This window comes from Leptinotarsa decemlineata, unplaced genomic scaffold (genome assembly GCF_025532065.1).
Source record: "Leptinotarsa decemlineata unplaced genomic scaffold, Ldec_3_MD MMD2_P_RNA_scaffold_5, whole genome shotgun sequence".
NCBI lineage: Eukaryota > Metazoa > Arthropoda > Insecta > Coleoptera > Chrysomelidae > Leptinotarsa > Leptinotarsa decemlineata.
The window spans coordinates 6,467,737-6,493,703 of NW_027412532.1; the positions used below are offsets into that span (position 1 = coordinate 6,467,737).

The 25,967-nt window shown below is 37.0% G+C and overlaps 1 protein-coding gene across 1 annotated transcript in view; it reads right to left on the reverse strand.

Annotated features, from left to right (window-relative positions):
- The window catches only part of LOC111508778 (coiled-coil domain-containing protein AGAP005037), a 407,581-nt gene that overhangs the window by 53,610 nt on the left and 328,004 nt on the right, over positions 1 to 25,967 (reverse strand). Inside the window, 5 exon segments of the mRNA XM_074169367.1 lie at positions 549 to 677; positions 3,918 to 4,026; positions 6,593 to 6,718; positions 15,153 to 15,203; positions 15,206 to 15,284. Of these exon segments, the coding sequence (XP_074025468.1) occupies positions 549 to 677; positions 3,918 to 4,026; positions 6,593 to 6,718; positions 15,153 to 15,203; positions 15,206 to 15,284 (494 nt within the window).

Consider the following 25,967-nt stretch of genomic DNA (forward strand, 5'->3'; position numbering starts at 1 on the left):
GTGCCTCAACGTCAAGATCAAACAACCTAATGAGCCCGATGTAATCGTTCTCGATCATCAGAGCAAGACAATGTTTGTCATGGAGTTTTCAGCTCCTGACGAGACAAATATCGTACGAAAAGAGGGGAAAAACGGATAAAATATCGAGATTTTTTCTTCGAACTCGGCAGACTCTATCCAGACCATTCTGTCGAAATGGTTGTTCTGATTATTGGAGTCCTTGGTGGAATAATGCCCTATCTACTCTCGAATCTTAAAATCATACCGGCTTACCGCACTAAGGCAGAAGTCTTAGCCGGACAATTGTTTGAGGTCCATAATTTGATCTTTTATATATAAGAGATCACTACTATAATCACACTGATCCTTTACCTGGGGTAAATAATGACACTATTCCTAAGTTGAATGGTTATACTGAAACTAGTTAAACTGACTGAACTGGCACCAGTTCTACTGAAGAGGCTACATTGTAGTGAAATGCGTTTTCAAAATTGATAGTCTATAAATTGTTGAAGCATTTTCATGGCTGGTGGAATTAATATACTAACCTCGTAGCATCATATGGGGGACCTGTAGCAGGTTGGGGAAAAGGCGATCTGGGGGCCACTCTTGGACCTGTACCGGGAGGTAATTTCACCCCGTATAGGGAATACGAGTCATCGAGTAATTCGGTGTCGCTGAAAACATGAGAAACATTGAATGGATAATTTTTTGGAGTTAATAAGTTTTATTGTATTGATGTACTCTCATTATGCCCATGTGAAAATTTTTCTTCAGATGTCCCAACTTCAAACTGTAGAGGTCCGATTTGTTAGAAAATTTACTGTCCTCTAGTATTTCGTTGCCAACCAATATAACATTCTTTTAGGTATATATTATATATATAGGTATATTATTAGGAATAAATTTACAATATAATACTGAAATACATATATATACATATAAATATGAAAGTTATTGAGTGTCTTGATATAGAAACAGAAGTTAATATCGGACATAGCACTCATGAAAGTGGCAAATCATAGACACGTGTTTCGGGCTTTTGGCCCATCATCAGTATGGTGCAGCCAAGTGTAAGGATGGGCAACACTTGGTTACCAAAAGAAAGAAATACAAATGCACGGAGCCACCAACAGGAGCCAACCGCACATTTGTGGTTTCAGTTGATAGATCTCGTGTTCACTTGGTAACCAAGTGTTGCCCATCCTTACACTTGGCTGCACCATACTGATGATGGGCCAAAAGCCCGAAACACGTGTCTATGGTTTGCCACTTTCATGAGTGTTATGTCCGATATTAACTTCTGTTTCTATATCAAGATATTCAATAACTTTCATATTTGTATAATTTCCTGGACCCGGATGTCACGCAGGTAGCTATAGCTGCCTCCGTGGTGATTTTGATAGTTTTCTTGTGAACACGAGATCTATCAACTGAAACCACAAATGTGCGGTTGGCTCCTGTTGGTGGCTCCGTGCATTTGTATTTCTTTCTTTTGGTAACCAAGTGTTGTTATATATATGTATGTATGTATATATATATATATATATATATATATATATATATATATATATATATATATATATATTCCCAATGGGAAAGGGATAATGAAAAAAAGTTTTTTTGTAGATGTGGTATATTTTTTATGTTTTTTCATAAACTACAACAATTTTGAAGAAGCTACTGTGTTAGCAAAACATGTCGTGATATATTTTTCAAATAAATTTTGTGGAGACCAAATCGTGAGGTATAGTTTATGAAATTACTATGGATCTTCATTAAGTAACGAATCAGAAAATATTTTTTATGGATGAACGAGGTTTCTGATTCATCTAAAAATCATACAGGGTGTATTTTAAATAATGTCAATAATTTCAGGTGGTGATTACTTGTTATATTCTATGAAAAAAGTTCATATGAACGTGTATGCTCAGTTCCGAGTTGCTTGGTTTCGAGTATCGGGTGTCAAATTCTCATTTAAAATATTGCTCTTTTATTAATAACTCAAAAGTCTTTTCGCCGATTTTGATCAAACTTGGTGTGTTCGTTAGCAGTAATGAGGGGCTTCTTTTCATGAAATCACATCACGGATTATAGTTCCAGTGGCGTTACTTGATTGATATTTATGGTAAAATCGTGGTACGCCAATGTTCTTCTCCAAGTTGGATATTTTCATCAGATTGAACAGTTGAAACACTTGTTCGGAGACAAACTTTTATATAAATGCACTAAATTGAAAAATTAATTTCTTCAATTGTTTGATCTAGGTTATTCTGTAACATATTCAAAATCTCCCTGCGGAAGAATACCTATTTTGTAATCACCTCCTGAAATCAGTGATATCATTCACGATAAATCCAATATACTTTAATTTTGAAATACTAATTCTATAAAATTCCCTTGTTTGAAAACTCAATACAATATCAGGTGATCTTCACAAGGTACCCATGATTTTAATATGAAATATATACAGTGAATAGTACTTTTTGATAAGAAAGGCTATATTGTTGCATCACTCGTCGTCGAGAGGGCGCTACCCAAAAAAAATGGGGTCTTTCAATAAGTCGTTTGTTCAAAACTTCTTCATTGCTGGAAATCGAATTAACCGTTCCCGGGCGTCTATCAGTTTTTGTTCATTTTAAAAATCTTCAAACAAACTATGAATATCATCATTTCAAGGGAAAAATATACCTGCTTCTACGAACGTGGTTATATGCGGATGGTTCAGATACATTCACCATCAACGCTGGTTTTTCCAGGTATGCACATTGTCGCGAATTTTTTCCTCTGATACATCAACAAACTATTGGATTCACGAATCATCTTTGCTGATGAGCGCTTGAACCCTCAACATCAAGTTCACCATGGAGACTGTATAAAAGCAGCGGAAAACATTCCTAGATGTACCAATCGAACGATGTGGTGCTGGACTAAACCACAAAGTGTCCTAGTCGAAAGAGGGGAGTCATCTTCACTCTAACGGAACGAGCGCGAACGTATGTGGACCAGATAATCTACAGGAAGAACTGGAACATCTTATTGTGACCTTGAGATCCACAAAGCCATGAAACTGAAGAGTCATACAGCTCAACACGGGGAGAAAGCTCAGATGATTGTATGCGCCTATCTAGCTTATATACCAAGGATCACAGATATATTTGGAAAACTCTTGGGGAAACACAACATCAAAACGGTTTTCAGACCAGCAAAAACGATTCGAAGCCTTGAGTCGACGAAAGAAAAAACGTTCCCAATATCAGCAGAAGAGATTAATGGCATACCGTACACTTGTGGAAATTGGGGTACTTGCGGTGGGATTCAACACAATTTTTTCGAAGTAGACTGCAAGTAACTGGTTAGACATAATGGATCCATATGAAATATGTCGGACCAAATATACAAAATGGTATAAAAAGGCTGTATTCGAGATTATTTTAGGTAAACTCCTGGGTCATTTATAATTCACATTAGAGGTTTCAGCAGAGAAACTTTGAACTTCAGAAAACATATTTCTTCAAAAGGGGAAAGAAAAAGGTCCAAACAGAATCATCGATTGGAAAAGTTTGATGTGCATGCCAGGAAAAATAGAAAACGATGTTTATCTTGTTTTTCCAGCTTTCAAAACGAATTAGACTCAAAATCAGATGTCCATGAAATTTGAAAGAGTTGTTCAATTTGAAAACAAACACAACTGTAGATGGTTTTCATTTTATTCCTTACTGTCGTCTAAAAATCACATTTCTATATCTACAGCTATAGTTACAGAACATGCCAGGAAATCTTCTACGTTTACATAATTTTTCAATAACCCTCAATTTTTCCAGTGTTTCTGGCATGGTTTTTTTTATAATGTGATATTCATTACAAGTTGAATGACCAATCAAACAAGAAATTCAATGACTAGATAGTAACCTCACCTTATTTCTTCATCTATTACAGGAGTGATAGATCCCGATCTTGTACCATATTGACTATAGTAAGGATCTTCGTACCTGGAACTTCTTTCTGGTGAAGACATGTAACCATCTGTAGAGAGACTCATCAGATCAAATTATTCTAAAATACTTCACTTCCGAGGTTTTCCAAAAATAAATGTTTTTCAAATGGTTTCTGGATGGTATAAGATCATATTTTGGAAAACCTTTGGAAGTCATCATCCCTAATTATTGACAGCATTCAACATGGCTACATCAACTAACATATTATCACATTGAACGCTACTACAACTACGATAATACAGAAGTGCAATACCACACCAGAGCAGTAACAAAAATGCGCATTCGGTGGTTAATTGAGCACAATTAAAATCAAATGCAATTTCACTTAACTATCCAGAAAAGTGTTCATCGAGTATTTGAGTGAAACTTTCACTCCATTGTGATGATAATACAATATAGATCAGATGAGTAACAGACAATGTTAGATCTAGAGGGTGGTTCCAGAAATACCCTGCCCAATAAAGAAAACACAAACATTTGGAAAACATGTATTCATTTTCCAACATAATCTCCTTGCAGCTCTATACACTACCGCAGCGAAGTTCAATAGGTTGGATTAGGTTATGTCAGAAGTGAGTGGGTCAATTCGACTCCCACCGCAACCCACAAGGGCTTATTGTGGCTCACAAACTTTCAAAAAGTTTGATACCGTTTTTATAACAGGAACTGTCCTGCTCCTCAAAATAGCCTTTAATTGCCGACATCACCTCTTTATCGTTGGAAAATCTTTGACCGCTGAGATGGCTAAATCTAGCCAATAGAGTGCGTTGATTTTGATCATTACGATAAAGGTTTTGTGGTCTGATTCACTGCGACCTTTTCAGATCCATTGTGATGCTCCTTGGTTGTTAGAGCTCATAGTCAAACTTGATCTCTTCAATGAGACTCCATAGCCTTGACACTGACCCCTTCATATAGCTGGCAGCCTCTGGTTTCGCTTCCCCACAGCTTGCGTGTCTCAGCCTTGCTATACCTTCGCATTCACAGAGCAGAAGCAGTGCGGTTTCTTCCTCTTCTTGAAATAACCTACATTGGGTTTCTTCTGTCAGACCTATGTTGCTCTTATGTTTATGCCCCATTAGTAAACTCACCACTACCCTTACAACCTTACGGTTATGGTTTAGCAGGTCTTCCGTGAACCTGGGCGATGAATTTTTTATGAACTCTTTCACCTGCCTCATTCCTGGGCGCCTGTTCCACCAATCTATCGATTGGTGGAACAGGATGAATTTATTGATGTCTTTGTACATGCTTCCGCTTCCTCGCACAAGGGTTCCGGCAGATCATAGCCTTGGATTCGCCTTCACAAGCTACAACATCAGCCTCCTCATTGCCCTTGTGACCCTCATGTCTAGGTACTCAAGCTAGACTGACCCTATTTTGGGTACTTAGCTACTTGAGTGGGCTCAGACAGCGTCCCACCAGTCTGGAGAAGACTTGAAATTGGCTGAGCGCCTTAATTGCCGCAAGGCAAAGGCAAAGGCAAGGCAAAGAAAATGACAATGGTTTTATTAATGACTTTCTGCGTTTTCATTTCCCCTATACAGTGTTCGTTAGCTACTTCTGCCTGGGCCTGAGTTGCATCATATCCGAGGCTGAGTGCGATTTTCGTCTTTGCTCTGCCTCCGTATATATCGGCTCGGACTCCTTCTTGGGTCTTTGAGCCATCTGTATACCAAGTTTCTTCTGCTTTTATTGGTGGACCGTTTTGCCAGTCCTCTCTACTTGGTATGATGATTTTGAAATCTTTTTGAAAGTTGTACTGTGGAACTGTGTTATTTGTCTGCTTTTTTCTTAGCCAAATGCAGTCGTTTTCGTTTTGCTTGATTTCTTCACTCAAACGTTGCAATAAGTTCGTTGATAGTTTCCCCTTTTTTCGATAGTCAATGAAAATTAACCAACGACGCAAGAATTCTGCTTTGTTGCTGTGAAAGTTCGCTAAACACTCAATTAAAACATCTTTACGACACCGTTTCTGATAGAGTGTGAGCAAACGCGGCATCCATCTTGCACACAACTTTCTCGTGTCCAAATTTATCGCACTTTTTGAAATGCCTACTGAGTCTGCTAGCTTACACACTTTCAGCCGACGATCATTCAGTGCCGCTTTGTGGTCGACCACTGCACTGCTCGTCTTGGCAGCCCCTACAGCCTCGTTTTAACACTGCTGCCAAATATTTTACTGTTGTAAACTGTTGTATTTCACTTTTATATTGTTTGGGCTGAGGCTTTTTCACAAACTGTCAAACAAATTCCAAACAACGCAGCATCTTCAAATTCGAAAGATATGCTTTATACATGGTGTACTTTCTAATACAGTGATATTTTCCAAACAAGTATCGCCATCTCTGGGTCAGATCGAGTACTTCTGGGGCCACCCTAGTACAAAGTGCTTCCCATTTATTAAATTACAGAAAAGTTCTTGAAGCTGTATTGGGACAAATCTTTCATCTCTATTGGTTGTACAGAAATTGATTTTAATCTGACATTGATAATCGTATGTTATTCAAACTCATGTCGATAAAGTTTCAAAAAAATTGCATTGATTTCTGAAAGGCCCCAACCTGAAGTGAGTGAAGGTCGTGTTGACCCACCTGGTATATTGTACAAGGGGTTGGCAGGCCTTTGGAATGGAACGAATCGATCTGGAGGTCTAGGTGGGCCATCACTGGACCGAGGCGCCCCATTGCTGTACGCTCGTTGCGGTTTGGGGGGCGCACCTTTCAAAATGTTCTCGTTTATGTAACTATTACGATGATCATTCATTCATATATTCAGGGGGGAATAGAAACCAAATTCACACACAAGCACATAAGTGTATTGAAAATAATAGGGAATACAAGTTTTAATTTGGTAATCGTATCTGTACGAAACAGCCATGAAAAAAACAATCCTCATAAACATTTCGCAAAATATGTTGTGTTTTGGAAACACCAAATTTTCTACATGAGAATGACCTCACAATTTCCCCAGAATTTTACGGAACTCAGTAAGTGAGGTTAGGTACACAAAATGTGTCAACTTCGGCTTACTATTACTACTCATTTCATTCCCAATTTCCCCGTGAACCAAAAGCAATCATCTGAAAATTATCACTGTGATTCCGATTGTCTGAAGATGAAGACTTGAATATGAATAGGTATAGCTTCTCCTCTCAAGAAGACATCATCTTTGGGATCGACGAAAGACTCAACATTTGCTAGATCAGGATCTTCATTGTATTCTGTTGTGAAGGCAAGCTTCAAAATCGACAATTGAATGAGGTGTCAATTTATATTTTTGTTCTCAAGCTGACACCGTAAAACAAGTTGAAAGCAGAATCCAAAAACATATCATTCTTGACCTAACATCAGACCCTGCTGTTTCTATCTGCCGTTAGTCTCATCAGGGAAACCTTCCTTCATCTTGGATAAGTAAGGAAGTAAGACTTTCTTTCCTTTATGACAGTATAATTTTAATGGGATTAGTCAGTGTCCTTGAAGTAAAATAAAACCTATCCTTCAACATTCATATCACAAAAGAGGAACATACATATGTCTGTAAAGTCTGAAATCAGTGCAAAAAAATCCTCTACAGAATAATGAAATTCTTTCAATGCCAATTTGATAATTTCAGTTCAGTTCGTTTTGAAATGTTTCAAATTGCCGTATACGAATATACAGACTTCAAAAATGAAGACATGAAGAGTTAAGATTTTGAATTCTTCAAAATGATTCTTACAACTGATTGTACTCGATACACAAGTTATACAACAAATTATTTTTTTCTGGGAGATGAAAATTTTATGACATTACCCAAAAGACAATGCCACATCTCAAGTGAGATTCTGCCTGATCAAAGTACAGCATAATCAAGTTGTTATGAGTAAGAGCTCATCCAGTCAAGACACTCATCGACATATAGACATATGATACCTTGCCAACTTAATGATTGCCAATTTCAATGTCTATATTAGCTAGCTATTTTTGTTTATTATCAAAGTGTACTGCATGTGTTTTTTTGTGTTGAGATGAAGATAAGTCCTGCAGATCCACTCATAAGGATTCGACAATACATTATTAAATTCTGTTTCTGATGTTGAATTCGTTTTGTTAGATATCAGAACAGAAGTGTCATCTGCATAAATTGTGAAGTGAATTGACGAACCTATAGATGTTATGTTATTCATATATGGTAAAAATAAAACAGGCTCCAAAACAGATCCTTGTGAGAACCTATAGTGATAGAAATTCAATCAGATTAACTGACATTTGCTGATTTTTTTTGTAATATTTGGAACTGTAACGTATTGTTGGCGTCCAGATGAATATGACCCAATCCACTTCAAGAACTGACTCCGAATACCAATTGTTGTTTACTTATCATATAATTAAGCGTGATTGACACAGTCGAATGTCCGGCTGAGATAACAAGATATGAATCTGCTCTCAATCCCGTAGATAACATCTTGATGAGAGATGTCCATATGACTCATACTCAGAACTATTTGAGTGAAACAATACATTCGTGGTTTAGACTAACACCATAATTAATGCCTTTGGCATTAATTATGGCGCTAGCTTTTGACGAATCTGATCGATAAATTTGGTCAGTTTTATTCTATAACAGATGTCAAAGGTCTTGATACTTATGCAATGCAAATATAGACATTTATTGAAAATATATGCGGGACTATCAATTTTGAAAGGAATGTATTTTATTCTTGGATACTCTACAATTACCAAACCAAACGATACTCAACATTGTGTGAGGGAATGAATGAAGGATTGACCTCAATCGCCTTGATACCAGCGTATCATAAATGTACCTCTTGTTTCCACTATTATTTTCAACACCCTGAGTATATTTCGCTTATCATATCCAAAATTGAAACTTAGGTTGGATGAACTGATTGATATATCAGAAAAATATATTAAATGTGTATATATAATACGACGAAAATGAAATTAATGAATGTATTGAGGATTGTGGAATACATTGAGATTCGTTTTGTCAAAACGACTTCAAACACAATATTAGGAAATTATTACTCATTTTTCAAATATCATACCGGTTATTCCATCAAACTCCAGAAAATTGTTTCTTATAATTAAATTTTGTGGCCACAAAAATAATTTTGGAGTAGCATATTGAATCATTCTTAGTTTTTATTTGTATCTGAAGCAAAACGACTTGTAGCAGTTTGAACCTCAGAAAATAATATTCTTTCAGAAGGTAAATATGGAGTTTTCCTTAGACCAGGTATTTTTCGAAGTAATTCATTCATTTGGAGGTTGAATGATTTTGTCTGGTTGCACGGCTGTTGATAGCCTTTATGCTCCCTAGGCGCCTCACAAAGTTATTGACAAAAAAAAACCAGGAACATCAGGATGATGCTCTCAGTAGTCGATACCGTAGATATCTGAACAAAATCGTATTCTAATTTCCAATTTCCTTCGGCGGGGAGGCACCCTGCCCGATGAGGTGTCACCTGTGAAAGTCCTATCAAATTACGCCTCAATCTGAGGTGTGTTTCTGCGCCGAAAGGATATATGAATCTGAGCTCACTCAGTGCCATTAACGGGCCTCCTGCTTCTGTAGGAAGACATACCATAGTAGTACCCAGCTGCGACTTCATGGACTTTTCTTCTAGCTGCTCGTGGAAGTAACCACATAATCCGACCCCTAAGTCTACAGAGCAGATGGAGTCGACTAAACAACCCAAACTGTCCTTCCTGAAACATCGTATTAAGAACAAGAACTTCTCAATTCTCCAACTCTTGATTCTCCTAACAAACCTAGTTTGTTAAGAAACAATCTTCTCAAATTGCTTCTGGATGGTTATTAGATTATATTCTGGAATATCATCCCTACTTCTTGACTTGAAGCATTGAACATGACTACATCAACATGTTATAACATTGAACACTACTACAAATACGATAACACGAAAGTGCCTTTTTGTTGTAGAAAGCCTTGAAATGGTAGTACTCAGCTCTGTCCTTGTGGACCTCTTCTTTCCAGCTGCTCATGAAACCCTTCATACCTCATGAAGTAACCATAGAATCTGACCCTCAAGTCTACAGAGCAGATTTCGATTGAACGACTCGAATTGTCTATTCTATAACATCGAGTCAAGAACAATTGCTTCATTTGTTCTCGATCCTAATAACAAACCTAGAATACTAGATGGTGCAGCCATAAAGCTACTGATCACTCTTCGAAACCAGAATATCATTTGAATTTCTTTTGCACCAAATTCTTGAGCAGCAAAAGCAGAATCTCTGCCTCTGAGACAATGCTTATGTTTGAAAGATGATTCTATTTTGTATCGTCAGATGTAGCAGACGTAAATATGCCTTCATATGGGTGGGTTGCTGCAGGTATCAACCTTAAATATCCGACAACCTGAATATGAACCAATCAACTGGACTACCACTAGTGTGGCTACCGTAGAGTGTATCCTAGAAGACGTGGTGTGTGGCAGTCCTAGACTGACTGACGATTAGGTCGTTCCTTGAAGCGGATATTTTTTCGCAAGGAAACGTAGCACATATTCTGTCCAGCCCAGCCGTGAACCAGTTTGGATTTTCAGCTTTTGGTAGAGTTTCACTGTTGAAAGCTGACTTGAAGATCACTCATCAGGTAAATTAATCGGCTTGATCAAAAAGCTCCCCTGTGATCCTCAAGGGTCAGATAGATTCACTGACTGCCGACCTATCCACCTCATTTCCTGATAATACATTAATTCAGCTCTTATCAGACACAATACGTTGAAACCAATAACAATGATAGTGAGCGATCATTCAATTTTATCTACAAAGAATTATAAAGCTTTCTGTCGATAGTCAAAAATAGCAATGTTACCTTCAAAACTCTTAAAATCAATTTCAGTAACATGACGAATCAGTTCATCCAACCTTTGAAATAATATTATTTTAGTTCAGTACAGATACGTGCAATGAAAACACGTTCACAAATACTCCAAACACGTTAATTTGGCAATAATGGCTAAGCAAAATGAATACTCTAAAATTCTAGTAGTCAAAATTACTTGCAATGTTTATGATTTGATTTCATGCCAAATGAACGTATTCTCAAGTTATAATATCACGTCTTAGGTAATCAAATAACATTCTTATAATATAGCTGAAAACTATACTCCAATCTAATAGATCACATATCTATGCTCATTTAGGATGATTTGGAGATGTGAATTTACTCACTCGAGCAATTATTTTTACGGTTTGGAGGTGTTCAGAATACACACCAAATATGCATATCTGAATGGTAATCCGGAATGGATGAAGGAAGTCATATATAATTACTTCCACATTCAAAAAACCGAATATAAAATTTCATCCTGGTATTATCGAAAAGTAACTTCACTTTCAAACTTCAAACAACTTTACTGAAAACTTCAAAGGTAAGTAAGAATATTGAATTTGACCCATTCCAAAAAGTTATGCATGAGGAAAACTATCTCATATGAATTCGAACCCATTTTGTCCCATTATTTCATGATTAGCCCGATTTCTGGAACATTGATCACGTTCTCCACAATCTATTTAGACTCCTTGCCAGATAGTTTTTCGAAAAACTCTTGGAAAATCTTGCTCATTTTCTCGGTGAAATCACCTATTACCTTTGTCAGTGGGATAGCTTCTTGCATGTCTTTCATGAATAGAGTTAGGCGTCTGGTTGCGTTATCAGAAACTGAATAAGCAATGGATGGGGATGTCTATGTCGACACCAAATTGAGTCGTATAGGTTTTGATTTTACAGTTTCAACAAGCAAGATCAACTCATCACTTTGAATGTATTCAATGGCAGCTTTGAAGCTCTCATCGGTTTCTGGATGTACTTTCTCCAGCAAGTTTGGTTATTTGGTCTCTTGGTAGGAAAGCCGAAATGTTCTTGAACTCCTTCAAATTTTCCACGAAGGCTTTTGGTCAAACTTCTATACCCCATTTTCCAAAATCACTGATGTAGTTTCAAGAAGAGTCAATCCCATAGAATTTGAGAAAAAATAGATAATATAAGGGGAGTATAGAACTCTCCATGTGTCTGAAAAACCGTGACTCAATGGATGAGGATTTCCATATAGATGAGAGAAGCAAAGAATTAAATAGTGATGATAGACGATGAATAGTCCAAAATAACCTGAGAAGTAGAGTTGGATCTTGAAAAACGTGTGCAAGTATGATACTTTCTGGATTATGTAATTTCATAATTATTTCCCATGTCTTCGGCTTTGAACTGTAGAGAAATGGAGCTACTCCATCAGTTGATTATCAGAGGCTCCCTTCAAAGTTGGAACTCTTCTCTGCAGTATACATTTCAAAATTGTTTCAATAAGTGACATAACAAAAGCAACGGGTATCAATAATAATAATAATAATATGTTTATTTACCAGCAATAGAAAGAGTTTCCAATACATGATATGCAATTTCAGATAGAATACAAAAACAGAAAAACAATCAATTAAATGGAATGTCCTAGATATGGGTAATGAACATCGAAAGAACCCATTGAAACCCTAAGGTTGTGCATGGGAATTATTCACTTATTGTGTTACCAAATAATCTTCGAACAGTATTTCAGTGTCAGTATTAACAATATTTACAATATTCTGGACCTGAGAAAAAGTAAATGACAATGAGAGGAGAATAAAAAATTCAGTTCATTTCTATAGCGATGAAAGTAGGGAAATTTGGATAAGTTAATTGATATCAATTATATTTAATATGATTTCATGATCTACATTGGGGAGATTATTATTAGTGGTATCGAGTTGACTTTCATTAGCTTATTTTTATGCATATCGTCTAGAAAGTTATAGAATTCATTTGCTAAAAACTGAAACAACGTTGTCCCACCGATTTTTTTGTTTTCTGTATGTGTACCAACATTTTTGCTTTGTTTCTTGAGATATAACTATGCTATGTTGAAGGGTGTATTTATTTTTACTTATGAAATTTGCTATCTCGTGTAAATATAACTTTCTGACGCTGAATCCTCAAAAACCTTTTTTGACGGATACGTATATTTTTTTGGTAAATTATTTTCAAATTTTTTTTCTGTACTATCTCAAGTTTTTGAGAATGGGTATTAAGTACACCACCCCAGCTGAGGATACCATATCGCAGTCATGACTCCACAAGAGCATAATATACAGTTTTGAGGGAACGAGTATCTAATATTCTATTGAAGCATTTGAATCTATATAACAATGGTCTTAAACTTTTAGTTACTTCATCGATATGATGATTCCATCTTGAATGACAATCTATTGTAATCCCTAGATATCGGTCTTTCTCTGCTTGTTTGATGGCAATTCGTTGATTGGTTTTTCCCAGTGTGAGTTCCTTGAACTTAGGTAAGTTAGTTCTGTAACCCGTAAAGGGTATATAAAAAGTTATGTCAAAATTTACGATAAGCAACTTATGGTCAAACCAATTGATAATATTCAACACATCGTTTTCCATTTTTATTTTCAGACTCTCCCAGGTTTCTGCAATACATAGACTGGCAGTGTCATCAGCGAAGCTCACAATTTGACCTAGAGTTTCATGGATAGTGAGTAGACTATTTATATATAATGAAAAAAGTGGTGACCCTAGCACCTGTACCTTGCGGTACTCCATATTTTGTACATTTCTACTCGCTGATCCCATTTCCTATTTTTACATAGTGTTTGTGGCAACTCAAATAATCTGAAAATAATTCATTTGCCACACCTCTTATTCCTGAATCTTGCAGGGAGTCCAACAGCTGTTGGACAGTATCGAAAGCCTTTGCAAGATCCAGGAACACACATGCGGTTGGTTTACTTTCATCCATCAACTTGTATATCTCACTGGTAATTTTGGAAATTGCATCATTGGTCGATACTTTTTCTCAGAACCCGTACTGCAGGAATGATATCACGTTATTCTTATCAAGGAAATCATTCATTCTCGATTTTAGTATTGTTCGGGTCAATTAGTAGTCGTAAATGTTGGACGAATCTTTGGAAATTTTCGGCTTCCAAAAGCCATGCATTCAAAGTTCATTGTACTTCCGTATGAATCAAGATTCACTCACGGCTTAGATCGTATCTTCAGTTTTTTGGAAAGTTGAACGTGGAAGTAACCTTCAAAACTTCTTGGTCAATTGAAAAAATATAAGATAACCCCGAAGACAATATATTGGAAAATATAAAGTCGAAGGTTTATGAAATAATTTGTGAGGGCTGAAGACTGAGCAAGCCATTGAAACTCGTTTCAAAGAACACACACTGTTTCCAAGACCAGAAAAATCTAGTGTGGCTCAACAGAAGAATGACTATAGGATGAATGGAAGCTATCTGAAATGGTTGAGATCAGAAAATGACAGCTTCCGGAATTCTGGAAATGAAAGGGTGCCATGAGAACTGTAAACAATGACAAAGATCTCTTTCCAGCCTTTTCATAAATCAATTTTTCGAGAATTTTGACCTGAAAGTGAAACACATCTTGAAGAATGGCAATGATTCAGGAATTGATTCACTTCATCTTCATCAACTCCGCGTTCTACTTCGATGAGTTTGTTGAGGCTTAAAATGCACATCAATATGTCTTGGAACAATCATGTCGTTGGAATCGCTAAGGCTGCTTCTCAAAAGCTTGATACCCTGTTCCAAACCAACAAACTACACTGCAGCAATTTTTGATACTTTATACAGCACAGATAAGACCTTCTTTGGAGTATCGTTCACATGTATGGAGCTTCGCCCCTGAGCTGCTGGATTCCATCTAGAAAAGAGCCATCCGCCTGATTGGAGACACAAATATCACTTGCAACCTTGATATTATGGAAAGGTTGAAGATTCATCTCTCTTTTATAGATACTTTCACGGGAGGTGTTCAAGCGACTTGGCACATTTCAGCTTTATGGAATTTATTCAAACAAAAAAAATAAAATGGAGAGTATAGTTTTCAGCAATTTTTCACGAAATAGTAAAATACATTTCCAAATACGACTCATCTATGTTACACAACAAAATCAAACAACCGTCTTCATTAACTTTTAACAAACCACAAAACAGCCTTGTTATCATTTCACTGAAAGCAATAATCCATTCAACCAAGCCTACATACATTCCTCATTCTCTTCAAATGCTCCAGTGAAATAATTATGATTTGACAGCATACCCGTCGGCAGGGGTTTCATGCGATCCGCTGAAAGACTCGCTACAGCGGGGAATAGGTCCGCAAGAGGGTAGCACCTCGCGGGAGGCTGGCAGTAGATCCCATGTAGTAGGGGGCGCTTTTTCCTCCACTTCCCTGAAAACAAAAAATGTATTGAATCAATATGGTAAATTCATTTTTGAATAAAAACATTCAACTCGTCAACTTTGAAACAAACCATTCAACTCCATTCCTAAAAGATACCGACAGAGAGCGCTAACACGAGGTATCAACGAATAGGACTCGAATTCAAGGCTACAAAGAGACTAGACGTTGACAAAGGAGGGACCTAGGCGTAGACGTTTGTCTCTTTCGCGACTCTTCAACTCGTTAACTTTGTAACAAACCATTCAACTCCATTTCTAAAAGATACCGGCAGAGAGCGCTAACACGAGGTATCAACGAATGGGATCCAATTCAAGGCTACAAAGAGACTAGACGTTGACAAAGGAGGGACCTAGGCGTAGACGTTTGTCTCTTTCGCGACTCTTCAACTCGTCAACTTTGGAACAAACCATTCAACTCCATTCCTAAAAGATTCCGGCAGAGAGCGCTAACACGAGGTATCAACGAATGGGACTCGAATTCAAGGCTACAAAGAGACTAGACGTTGACAAACCCTTTGAAGGGAGGGACCTAGGCGTAGACGTTTGTCTCTTTCGCGACTCTTCTGGAGAAAGAAACTAGATGGACTTGTGCATACCGCCAATTGCACAAATCAATCTAATGCTGAGTACAATAGTGGTGATTGACACTGCAAATCAGAGCATTCTGAAAATTATCTCTGATATCATATTCCCAGCTGTCAACTAGGAACTGCCTTATACAGTACTGTTCCCGAGTAGAGAGGACTGAATCCTCTGGAAGAAAGAAATATTAGGAGCAGAGAGTTGTTGGGTCACAGATGGATCAAAACCACTTTCAGGTTCTGTTGCAGATGTTTTCAGTCGCAGACCCAGGACAGAAATATCAACCTGCCTAGGAACCAATACGACTGTATTTCAAGCGGAATTCTTTGCTATTGAATTTTGTGCAGAGAGATTGGCAGAATCCAACCTCATACACAAGTCAATGAAAAATTCTCGGGCAGTCAAGCGGCGTTGGAAGCTCTTGGTTCCTACCGACCAACGTCTGAATTGATAGCAAATTACCAACAACGACCCTTCTCAATAGGAAGACTCAACAAATTTTTTATGATCTGGACTCCTGATCATACTGGCCTGGAAAATAATGAGGCTACCGATTCCTTCGCAAAGGAGGGTGCTTCAAGCAGCAGTATAACCAAGTATGAGGTATGTTTGAGCTCTGTGCGGCATTCTTTTCAATGCCACATTTTTTCGTTGATGCTGTCAACAGTTATTAGTTATTATCAGTTACTAGCTCCAATAAATTGGTTGTCAGAGTTCAATTGTTGATGATTGAATCTATTCCCAGCAGAGTTTGAACTGATGATATACTCTCAATGAATGTTGCTCCGTAGCTTGTGTAGATGGAAGTGCCTATAATTTCATAGGCAGATCTGCTACCGCACCTGGTTATAATAAACAATTTGTCACCATTCGTTACACAAGTTTTTCAGTTTTCTATTTTGAATAATATCGTTAATAATGTGTTAAAAAAGTGTTGAAAAAGTGTTGTTACATCAACCAGCTGTCGACAACCGAAGATTACCTCTCAACATGGGATTCCTGGTAAGGTCCAGATGATACGCAGAGGAAACAAAAAATTCCACTGTTGGAATCGATTCACTGAATGTGAACTAATGATTACCAACCCGCCACCATCTTACCTTTCCTCATACTTATCTTAGTTTTTTGTAATATTTCAATGGCATTGTCTCTTCCAAAACTTAATCAGTTGATTATTGAGCTATTACGATACGTTCAGTGTAACCCATTTCATTATATTTTTACTATATCAATATTGAGTAACACCATAAATATGAAATGGAATGCCATAGAGGTCTACTACAACACAGTATCATATCCCAGAAACATTTGTTTCTATGTACATTTTGGATAGGAACTCTTTATGTCAAATCAGATCAAGAACAATTTTCGTAAAAATCAAACCAAAGTGATTGACTTCTCACGAAATATGAGTAACTGTTACAGTTCTATAGTTGGTTTGGTAGATTTTTGAGAAATATTATTTCAAACCAAACTGGAGAGATCCATCTGGAGTTTCGAGACTTCATAGTCAATATATTTTCCCAACAATCCAACAATTTTAACACAGGGTGTCTTTTCTGTTTGGAGTCCAATTTGTAAAGAGTACTTTCATTTTCATGTTCGAGACACTATGAGAAACATTTATCCCGATGACAGGGTGAAAACAATTACACAATTACGAGATTTTCCATCGTACAACTGCCAAAATTGAATGGAAGAAAGTACTTGAACTATCAAAGATATAATGAGGAATGTTTCTCAATTTGGGTTATTACAGCAAATGCATATTTGAACAAAATGAAGTTGAGTTTAATTCATGAGTTTTTCAAATTCACTTCGAAAAGTATTCAACTTGATGCATCAAATGTTGGGTTTTAATTTTTAAAGGAATTTGTTTCTAATTCACATATTGGCAACAGCGCCTATATCAAGTCGAAATAATTTATACGTACCTAGATATTCTACTTTAAAAAAGGAAAATTATCTTTACAAATCAACAATTGAGGAAAAATATAAATTATAGTTCAATACCACCTCCACAAGCCACATAAAAAACAGTTGTTTTGTTATTTATTTATATAGAGGAAGATAGGTTAGGTCATATGTCACAGAATGTCTCGGAACTCAGAACATAAGTAAACAGAACAGCGCGCCACTGAAATGTGTCATCTTTGTTTGTCTCATACAGGTAATAGATTCATTGTCCTTTATTAGCTATAACCGATGTTGCCAAATGGTGAGATAAAAACGAATCCCTTTAAATACTTAATGCATTATTCCGTTCCTCTTTTTTGAATATTTAAATAATTTCTTAAAGAAAAAGGTTGAAATGATGAGTTTAAAATGCGTTGTTTTAGAGCTCTTTTATGAAAACTACTTGATTTTCTTCAGGAGGAACATTCCCCATTATCAGAATAATTCCTTCATGGCAATAAATGAACACATCATAGATAGCAAAGTTTTTCGAATAGATAGAATCGTTTTTCACTACAATTTCATTGATACATATGTACAACGTTTTCATTATCTAGAGGTCTGGTAGGTTCTTTTCCAGATTCAAATTTTATTCAGTCAATAAAAAATTACGTTACTAGAACTGCTCCACATTTCGCATATGAAAGAAAACAGCTAATCTCACTTTTTTGTAATGAAATCTAAACCGCGATTAGTATATATTGAAATCATAGAGGACCTTTCAACTTCGACCTGAAATCTCACACCATTATCAGAGTTCAACAACACTGAACAACACTATTATGAAGTTTTCATAGTCAAGATCCCATTCATCTTTCAGCTGTTACTGCAGTCGACTCTTCATTGCCAATACCGTTCATTGAGTTCACTAGGTCGTAAATCACATTGTTTGGTATTTGCTGCACAAAGCGAGAGGTTAATTGTCGAATAATTAATGATTAGTTTGTACGTCTTCCACCTTTGCTACTTAGTTATAATGAAACGGGAAATTGTTCTATAGATAATGAGGTTTTTGTGAAAGAGTATCACGCAGATTGATTGACTCTTTCAACCAATGTGAATCGAGAAGTTGTCCGTTTGACAGTCTTTTCATCAACTGATATTAACACCGTTGACGTCCAAAGTTATTGTTTGAGATTACCGATAGTTATGAAAAAACTGTTGAGATTTTATTGATGAAAGAAGCTAGTTTTTTGAACACCTGATGAAAGGACAATTTACAGAAATGTTTTATAGTTTTTCCACATGAAATTATTTGAATATCAGTTCATCATAATCATAATATAATATAATATGATATAAAGTTTAGCAATCGTGAAAAGAGTATATATATATATATATATATATATATATATATATATATATATATATATATATATATATATATATATATATATATATAGATATATATATATATATATATATATATATATATATATATATATATACATATGTAGATATAGATATACACAACACAATACTTCAAAAAGGAGGCAAACCGCGGACACGTGTTTCTGGTAATTGGCAACACATGTTTGCCGAAAGCAGGAAACAACACATACGCACGCAGTCAACAACAGGAGCCAACCGCACATTTGCGGTTCCAGTTAGAAGACCTAGAATTTCCCGGCTACACCCCTTTTTGGAGTGTTGTGTCCACGAATTGTTTCATTTTTGATTAGTATCATACAAACTCGATGCAAAATCTATATGTATTTATATCCTGGACCAGGATGTCACGCAGGTAGCTATAGCTGCCTACGTGGTCATGTTAGATGTAGCCTGGGAATTCTAGGTCTTCTAACTGGAACCACAAATGTGCGATTGGCTCCTGTTGTTGACTCCGTGCGTATGTTGTTTCCTGCTTTCGGCAAACTAGTGTTGCCCATCTTTACACTTGGCTGCACCGCGCTGATGAGGCCTATATCCAGAAACACGTTTGCCTCCCTTTTTGGAGTGTTGTGTCCACGAAATATTTCATTTTTGATTTGCATCATACACATTAGATGCAATCTCTCTCTCTCTCTCTATATATATATATATAATATATATATACATATATATATATATATATATATATATATATATATATATGTATATATATGATATTGATATACATAAAACTTAAGTAACAACCTAAGCTTCTGTCAAGATGAACAATGTCAATATTAAATAGTTAAACTTAGATCAGTTTTGAGTTATCACTTCTGCCGGCGTCCCAAGACGTATACCTTTTTCTTTCTATTCCATATATTCCCTTTTTTAATAACTCATCTGATTATTTCTGTATTGGTTTTGCAATATGTATCAATGATATCTTATTAGTTATTAAAATTTTCTGGCTCACAGATTTTAAATCTGTTGACACCTCTCTAGATAATGAAATAATACGCGAATCACTCACAAGCCTTAATCTGATTGGAAATATGTTTTCTGTTGAAATCTATTTTCCGTTAGCCTACGAACAACAACCCCCAGAAGTTAAAACTTGTGCAATATAAGGATTAACGAGATTTTACCTCTCAACATGCGATTTCTATCAGCTCGGATGGCACATAGTTCAATCGGACGAGAAGTAAAATATAAACATGTTACCTGTTTCACCAGAACTGATGGTTTATCTAATCAAGTTTTGTAACTACCTACTATTACATAAATGATGTACCAGTCCGACTGATGGTGCTACCGCGTAGCGAAACGCTTATTGAATAAAATTCATTGTGACATTTCTATAATTATTATCATGGATACCTATTAAAAGCAGAGATGACGAGTGTTTTGCGTTTGTGACGTGCTTGACATGTGGAACAAATTAATTGATTTCTCCGTTACAGAAACGATCAAACATGTGATTAGTGGACCAGTGGAGAACAACTTTCAATGTTACTCAACAAAATATTTTTACCGACGAAACCCAGTTTCGACAACAAGAGGATGAAACGATCGCTGGGCATATGGTTCTCATTCTGCATATCAGTGTCAATATATTCTTTGAGGTCAGGTACATCGTTGATTATAATAAATTTGAAAGTGTATCTGGTAAGGCTGGCCATACAAAGATCGAAAGGCGATACGAAACCCATTGTATTTATGTGGAGCACCACACACTGGGACTGATGGGACCCATGGGAAAAAAATTGGTATTATTCACAGAGTAATGGGAACGTTTACCTATGTAATGCATGGGAAGAATATACATTTGCGAATTAAAACAATCCTGAAAATTGTATCACAGAACGCAACTATTGCAGTTGTCAGTGGCGCAAATATACCAACCTGCGTTGAGAATTTGAATCCTTTTCAAAAAAATATAGGAATGACGATACAGTTGACATGTCAAGAAGAGTACTTCGACCACACCACTGAAGATGACTGCCGTTGCAATCGAAACGTTTGGAGATATAACCAAAGACCACGGAAAAACCCGAAAACCAACTAAAACTGATGATAATCAAAATAAAACTTTCATGTCTTAGAAAGACAGCGAGAACGACCTTCAACAACGCAAAACGTATAAGACTCGAAGAGGACTGGGTATATATCAAGCCAACCTCAAAGAGCTCAAAAAAGTCTGCTGACAAAAATAAAGAGAAGCCTAGAGAGCCTGTTGTGAGGCAGTCGAAGACTTCCCACCAGCTTCTAGGCTACAGAAGGCACTCCCAAACGACCACCATAAGAGTATCGGCCTCCTGACGAGGAAAAATGGCGCTAAAGCCGCCTATCTCCAAGAGAGTGCTGAGATTCTTATGGAAACTCACTTTTCAGGTTCTGTCTTTGCTGGAACGACAAACTGGATGGAAGTACCAACAACACCCTTACAATACGACTGGCAATCTGCTAGTGCACTAATTGATGAGGACAAGATGGGATCGGCTATACCGGGCTATGTCCCCTTCATGTCACCAGGAGCTGGCGGTATAAGACCAGCCCTACTTCAATGGGGATTGGATATTCTTATGCTGCACTGGTTGAAATATTCAGAGCCTCTCTAGCTCTGAGGTATATTCCCAGTAAGTGGAGAGAAGTACGAGTATTATTTATATCCAAACCAGGTAGAATGGACTACACATTACCACAAGCATTCCGACCAATTAGTCTCACATCGTTCTTTTTAAAAACTATGGAATGGCTATGTGGGCGGTATATAAGAGATGAAGTACTAGTTCACAACCCACTTCATCCAAATCAGCATGCATATACTACGGGAAAGTCCACTGATTCGGCCATTCACCATGTGGTTGACAGAATCGAAAGATCATTGGACAACAAAGAATCCTCCCTGGAATATTCATAGATATCGAGGGAGCGTTTGATAAAACCTTTCCCCTTTCCAACAATAACAACTACACTCAAGGAATGTACCTCTGGTAGTAGGAGAATGGATACTCAAGATGCTCTCGAGTAGAACAATAACTATCAAAGTACAAGACATCACAATGAGAGGACTGGTCATGGGGGATGTCCACAGGTCTCATCACCCCTTCTTTGTAACATAGTTCTGGATACCCTGATTAATCACCTAAACAATACTGGATTCTACACAATTGCATATGTAGAAGACATAGTTATTATGCAGACTGGCAAATTTGTGAACACACTGTGCGATAAAGCGCAGGATGGAAACATGGTGACACTGTCGATCAATCTCAGAAAGACTGAGATTGTCCTTTTCACCAGGAGAAGATGTTTATCGGGCTTGAAACCTCCCGAAATCTTCAAAAGCAAACTAAACTCCTGTGAAGAGATGAAATGCCTTGGTACTATCCTCGAAAAGAAGCTAACATGGAACTCTCACCTCCAGAGTAGAGCAAAAATAATATATGTGGCTTATGAGCAATGTTGGAGGACAGTGGGATGCGCATGTAGTCACCTGGATCTACACTGCTTTAAAAAGACTTATGTTAACGCATGGAACCATTGCATGGGGACCGAAAGTTCTACAAGCAACGGCCATCCAAAAATTATATCGAATACAGCGATTGGCATCTTTAAACATCATAGGAACAACATCAACTGCGGCAATGGAATTAATTACTGGTCTGACCCTTCTGGACCTGTACGTTAATGAGATTTCGTTAATCATGTTACGATTGCGCACGGCTGGTGTGAACCTCGAAGTAGGAATGTGTCAATTGGGGCTGAGCCTATGGTGAGAAGCGCTCACTTCGCAACCTATGCTGCGAGCAACGAGTTATGCAATTGGACCTGAGTTTGTTTTTAATAAACCCTACAAAATACAAATAAAACAGAACACCGAGTCAGATGCTACAAATGCAATACGCAGACGGCTCAAAACCAAAGAAGACTCATGATGTGGAGAGTACTCCAGATCACTAATTCTAAGGATTGAGTGAGGAATGGGAAAAAATACCATCGTGGTTCAAACAGAACTGGCTGGTTCCCAATCGCCTCAAAAAAAATAACCAGGATAGGATTTTCTGGCAAAAACATAACAATCTGCACTGATAGCAGATAAGCCCTATCAGCCCAACAGACAACGTGTTACCTCCGGGCTAGTACTAGAGTGCCACCAAGATTCAGCCATAGGCTTGGTAGATAATAACATTATTCTGAGGTGGATTAGAGGGTACGACAGGAGTAAAGATAATCACATTGCCGATTCTTCAGCCAAGGAAGCGGCTGGACTAAGAATTTTAGGACCTAGTGGCACCTACGGCCTGATGACTTCGACAGTTGCGGAACTAGCCAAACGTCACAACCACGCTCAATCCCTGAAGAGATGGGAAGAAGTCAAAGAATGCAATCTCACCAGGATCACCCTGGACGACTCTGGGAAGCTGGCGCCGAAGTAATATCTGACGATGACCAGGAAAAAACTACGCTCAACAGTAGAATTTCTGACTGGCCACTGTCAACTGAGGAAACACCTCCATAATATGTGGCTAGTGGACACACCTCTATGCAGGATGTGTGAACAGGAAGATGAAACTGTCAGGCATGTCCTATGCGAGTGTCCGGAGTTATCGTCAATAAGAGAGTGTCTGCTATTCAGCTAGTCTTGGCCTACATCTGCCGATATAAAGGAGATGTCTCCCAGTGACCTGTCTATCTTCCTGGAAAGGACAAGATGGGCGATGACCTAGGAGGACAACTCCTCGGGAGGATGTATAATGGGTCACATGTGGCCTAAGTGCTGGGGACCTACACTCACCCTCCCTTCTCTACAGAAAACTTTCATGTAGTTTTTGACGTTTGTATGGTTGGGCAACAATTGACAATTGACAAAATGTGGAAGCTGCAGATAATCTCGTCAAAAATGCACCACTAGATTTTCGTTTTAAAACCAAGTTTGATCCTCTGACATTGTTTCATGATGAGCAATTCATCAAAATGTTCAGATCATCAAAAACATTATTTTCGGAATATTTCAGAAGAGCTGAACTCCTTCCTTCAAACCTTTCATAAGATGAAGGTTTGATTATTTCGCGACATATTCCAAATCTAATATTACTTGTATTTGGTTGGGACTTCTTTTCACTTAGAATGTGTTAACAGATTTGGAATGTATGAGGAAAATATAAATAAAAATTACTGGAATATTGAAAATAGAAAATCAGAACTGAAATGATAAAACACAAAAAGAAAATAGAAATGATTAATAATTGGGAGTTGTTAAATATCATGGAATATATTGAAATGAACTTGTGATAGCGAACATTATTAGGTATTGCAGTAGAAAAAGTATATGTTCCATCAGAATTGTAGTTTGAGAAGTGTGTCCTCAGAAATCATCGAAGAAACCACGAACGTAATAATTTCATGAGCGCAATCAATTAAAACATGTCGTGATCGAAATATATTTTTACTCTCACCTTTCGCTCATATCAAGTTACGTCATACCAGAAAATTCAATTTCTTTCCATCAACGATTGCACAAAATCAGATCTTATACTTAAAAGTTTTATCCGTTTTAATGTCATGTGTTTTTGTTGCTCCATATCTCAATGCATATTTCTTCTACTGTGTCGTGGTGAATACTGTTCAATAGAGAATTTCAAACTATATACATACTATAGCACTCAAATCTCGCCAACTGACTACCATCTTTCCATCGATAGCTTTCTCATCGAAGGAACCTCCGCCAATGAGGACCAGGCATAAACGGCCTTCGTCGACTTCATCGAATTCTGAGCACATAATTTTTATACTGACGGAATTATTCAACTGTACTGAACTGATTTGAATGACGCTTACTTTGATCAAATTGATATTTTATTAACTGAGACATTACAGTTCAAAGTAGATCTATATGAACGAACAAAAGGTTTGAAACAAGCTGATACAAAGAGCAAATTGGCTGAAATTCAAATCAGCGAATAAAAATTCAACTCATGAATACATCAACACATTCCACATGAATATACTTCCGAAGACTTCTGTTTTATTCTCCAAATATTCATGACATTAACCCACTGAACTGATAATTAATCTAGTTCTATTCACTTCCGCTGATAGATCAGATTACAGTCTTTCAAACAGGAGTAAAATTAATGACCATGGGAACTGACGAGATATGCAATGTTAATTAAGACCTTTCTTGAAAGTAACAAGAAAATCCGACATATCATTGCAGTGTAAAATGGTGAATAATATTTTTATATTCCAATCATTAACCACAGAATTGAAAGTAATTTGTTAGTTTGATATACATTTTTTATGAGTAACCTCCGGTGATAGTTCAAATGACTATCTGAAAGTGACAAGTCTGACTTTCACTGGACTTCCTTGGATATTTCAACTTATTTTTTTCTTCCCCACGTCAATATACAAGTACATACAATTCAAGTTATTGACTTTGTCATCCATTTGCGAAAAAAAGGCAATATGAATCTCTCCAGCAACCAGCAATATCAAAAATCATTAAGAAAGCTGTTAGCCAAGTCATTTTTCAATATCTGAAATGCTTCAATATGCGAGTGAGCATCAACTTGTTTTTCTGATGTAACTATATGTCATCCACTTATAGAATTTGCTGGTATCTCCAAGGCCAGGAGTCATATCGGGCATGAGGACGTGGTTATTAGAATTTGATGTTATGACTTGTCATCATATTTCTTCTTCAGCTTTCACAAAAGTGGGTCCTTGCAAGAAGGTTCTCTCTCAATTACATCCA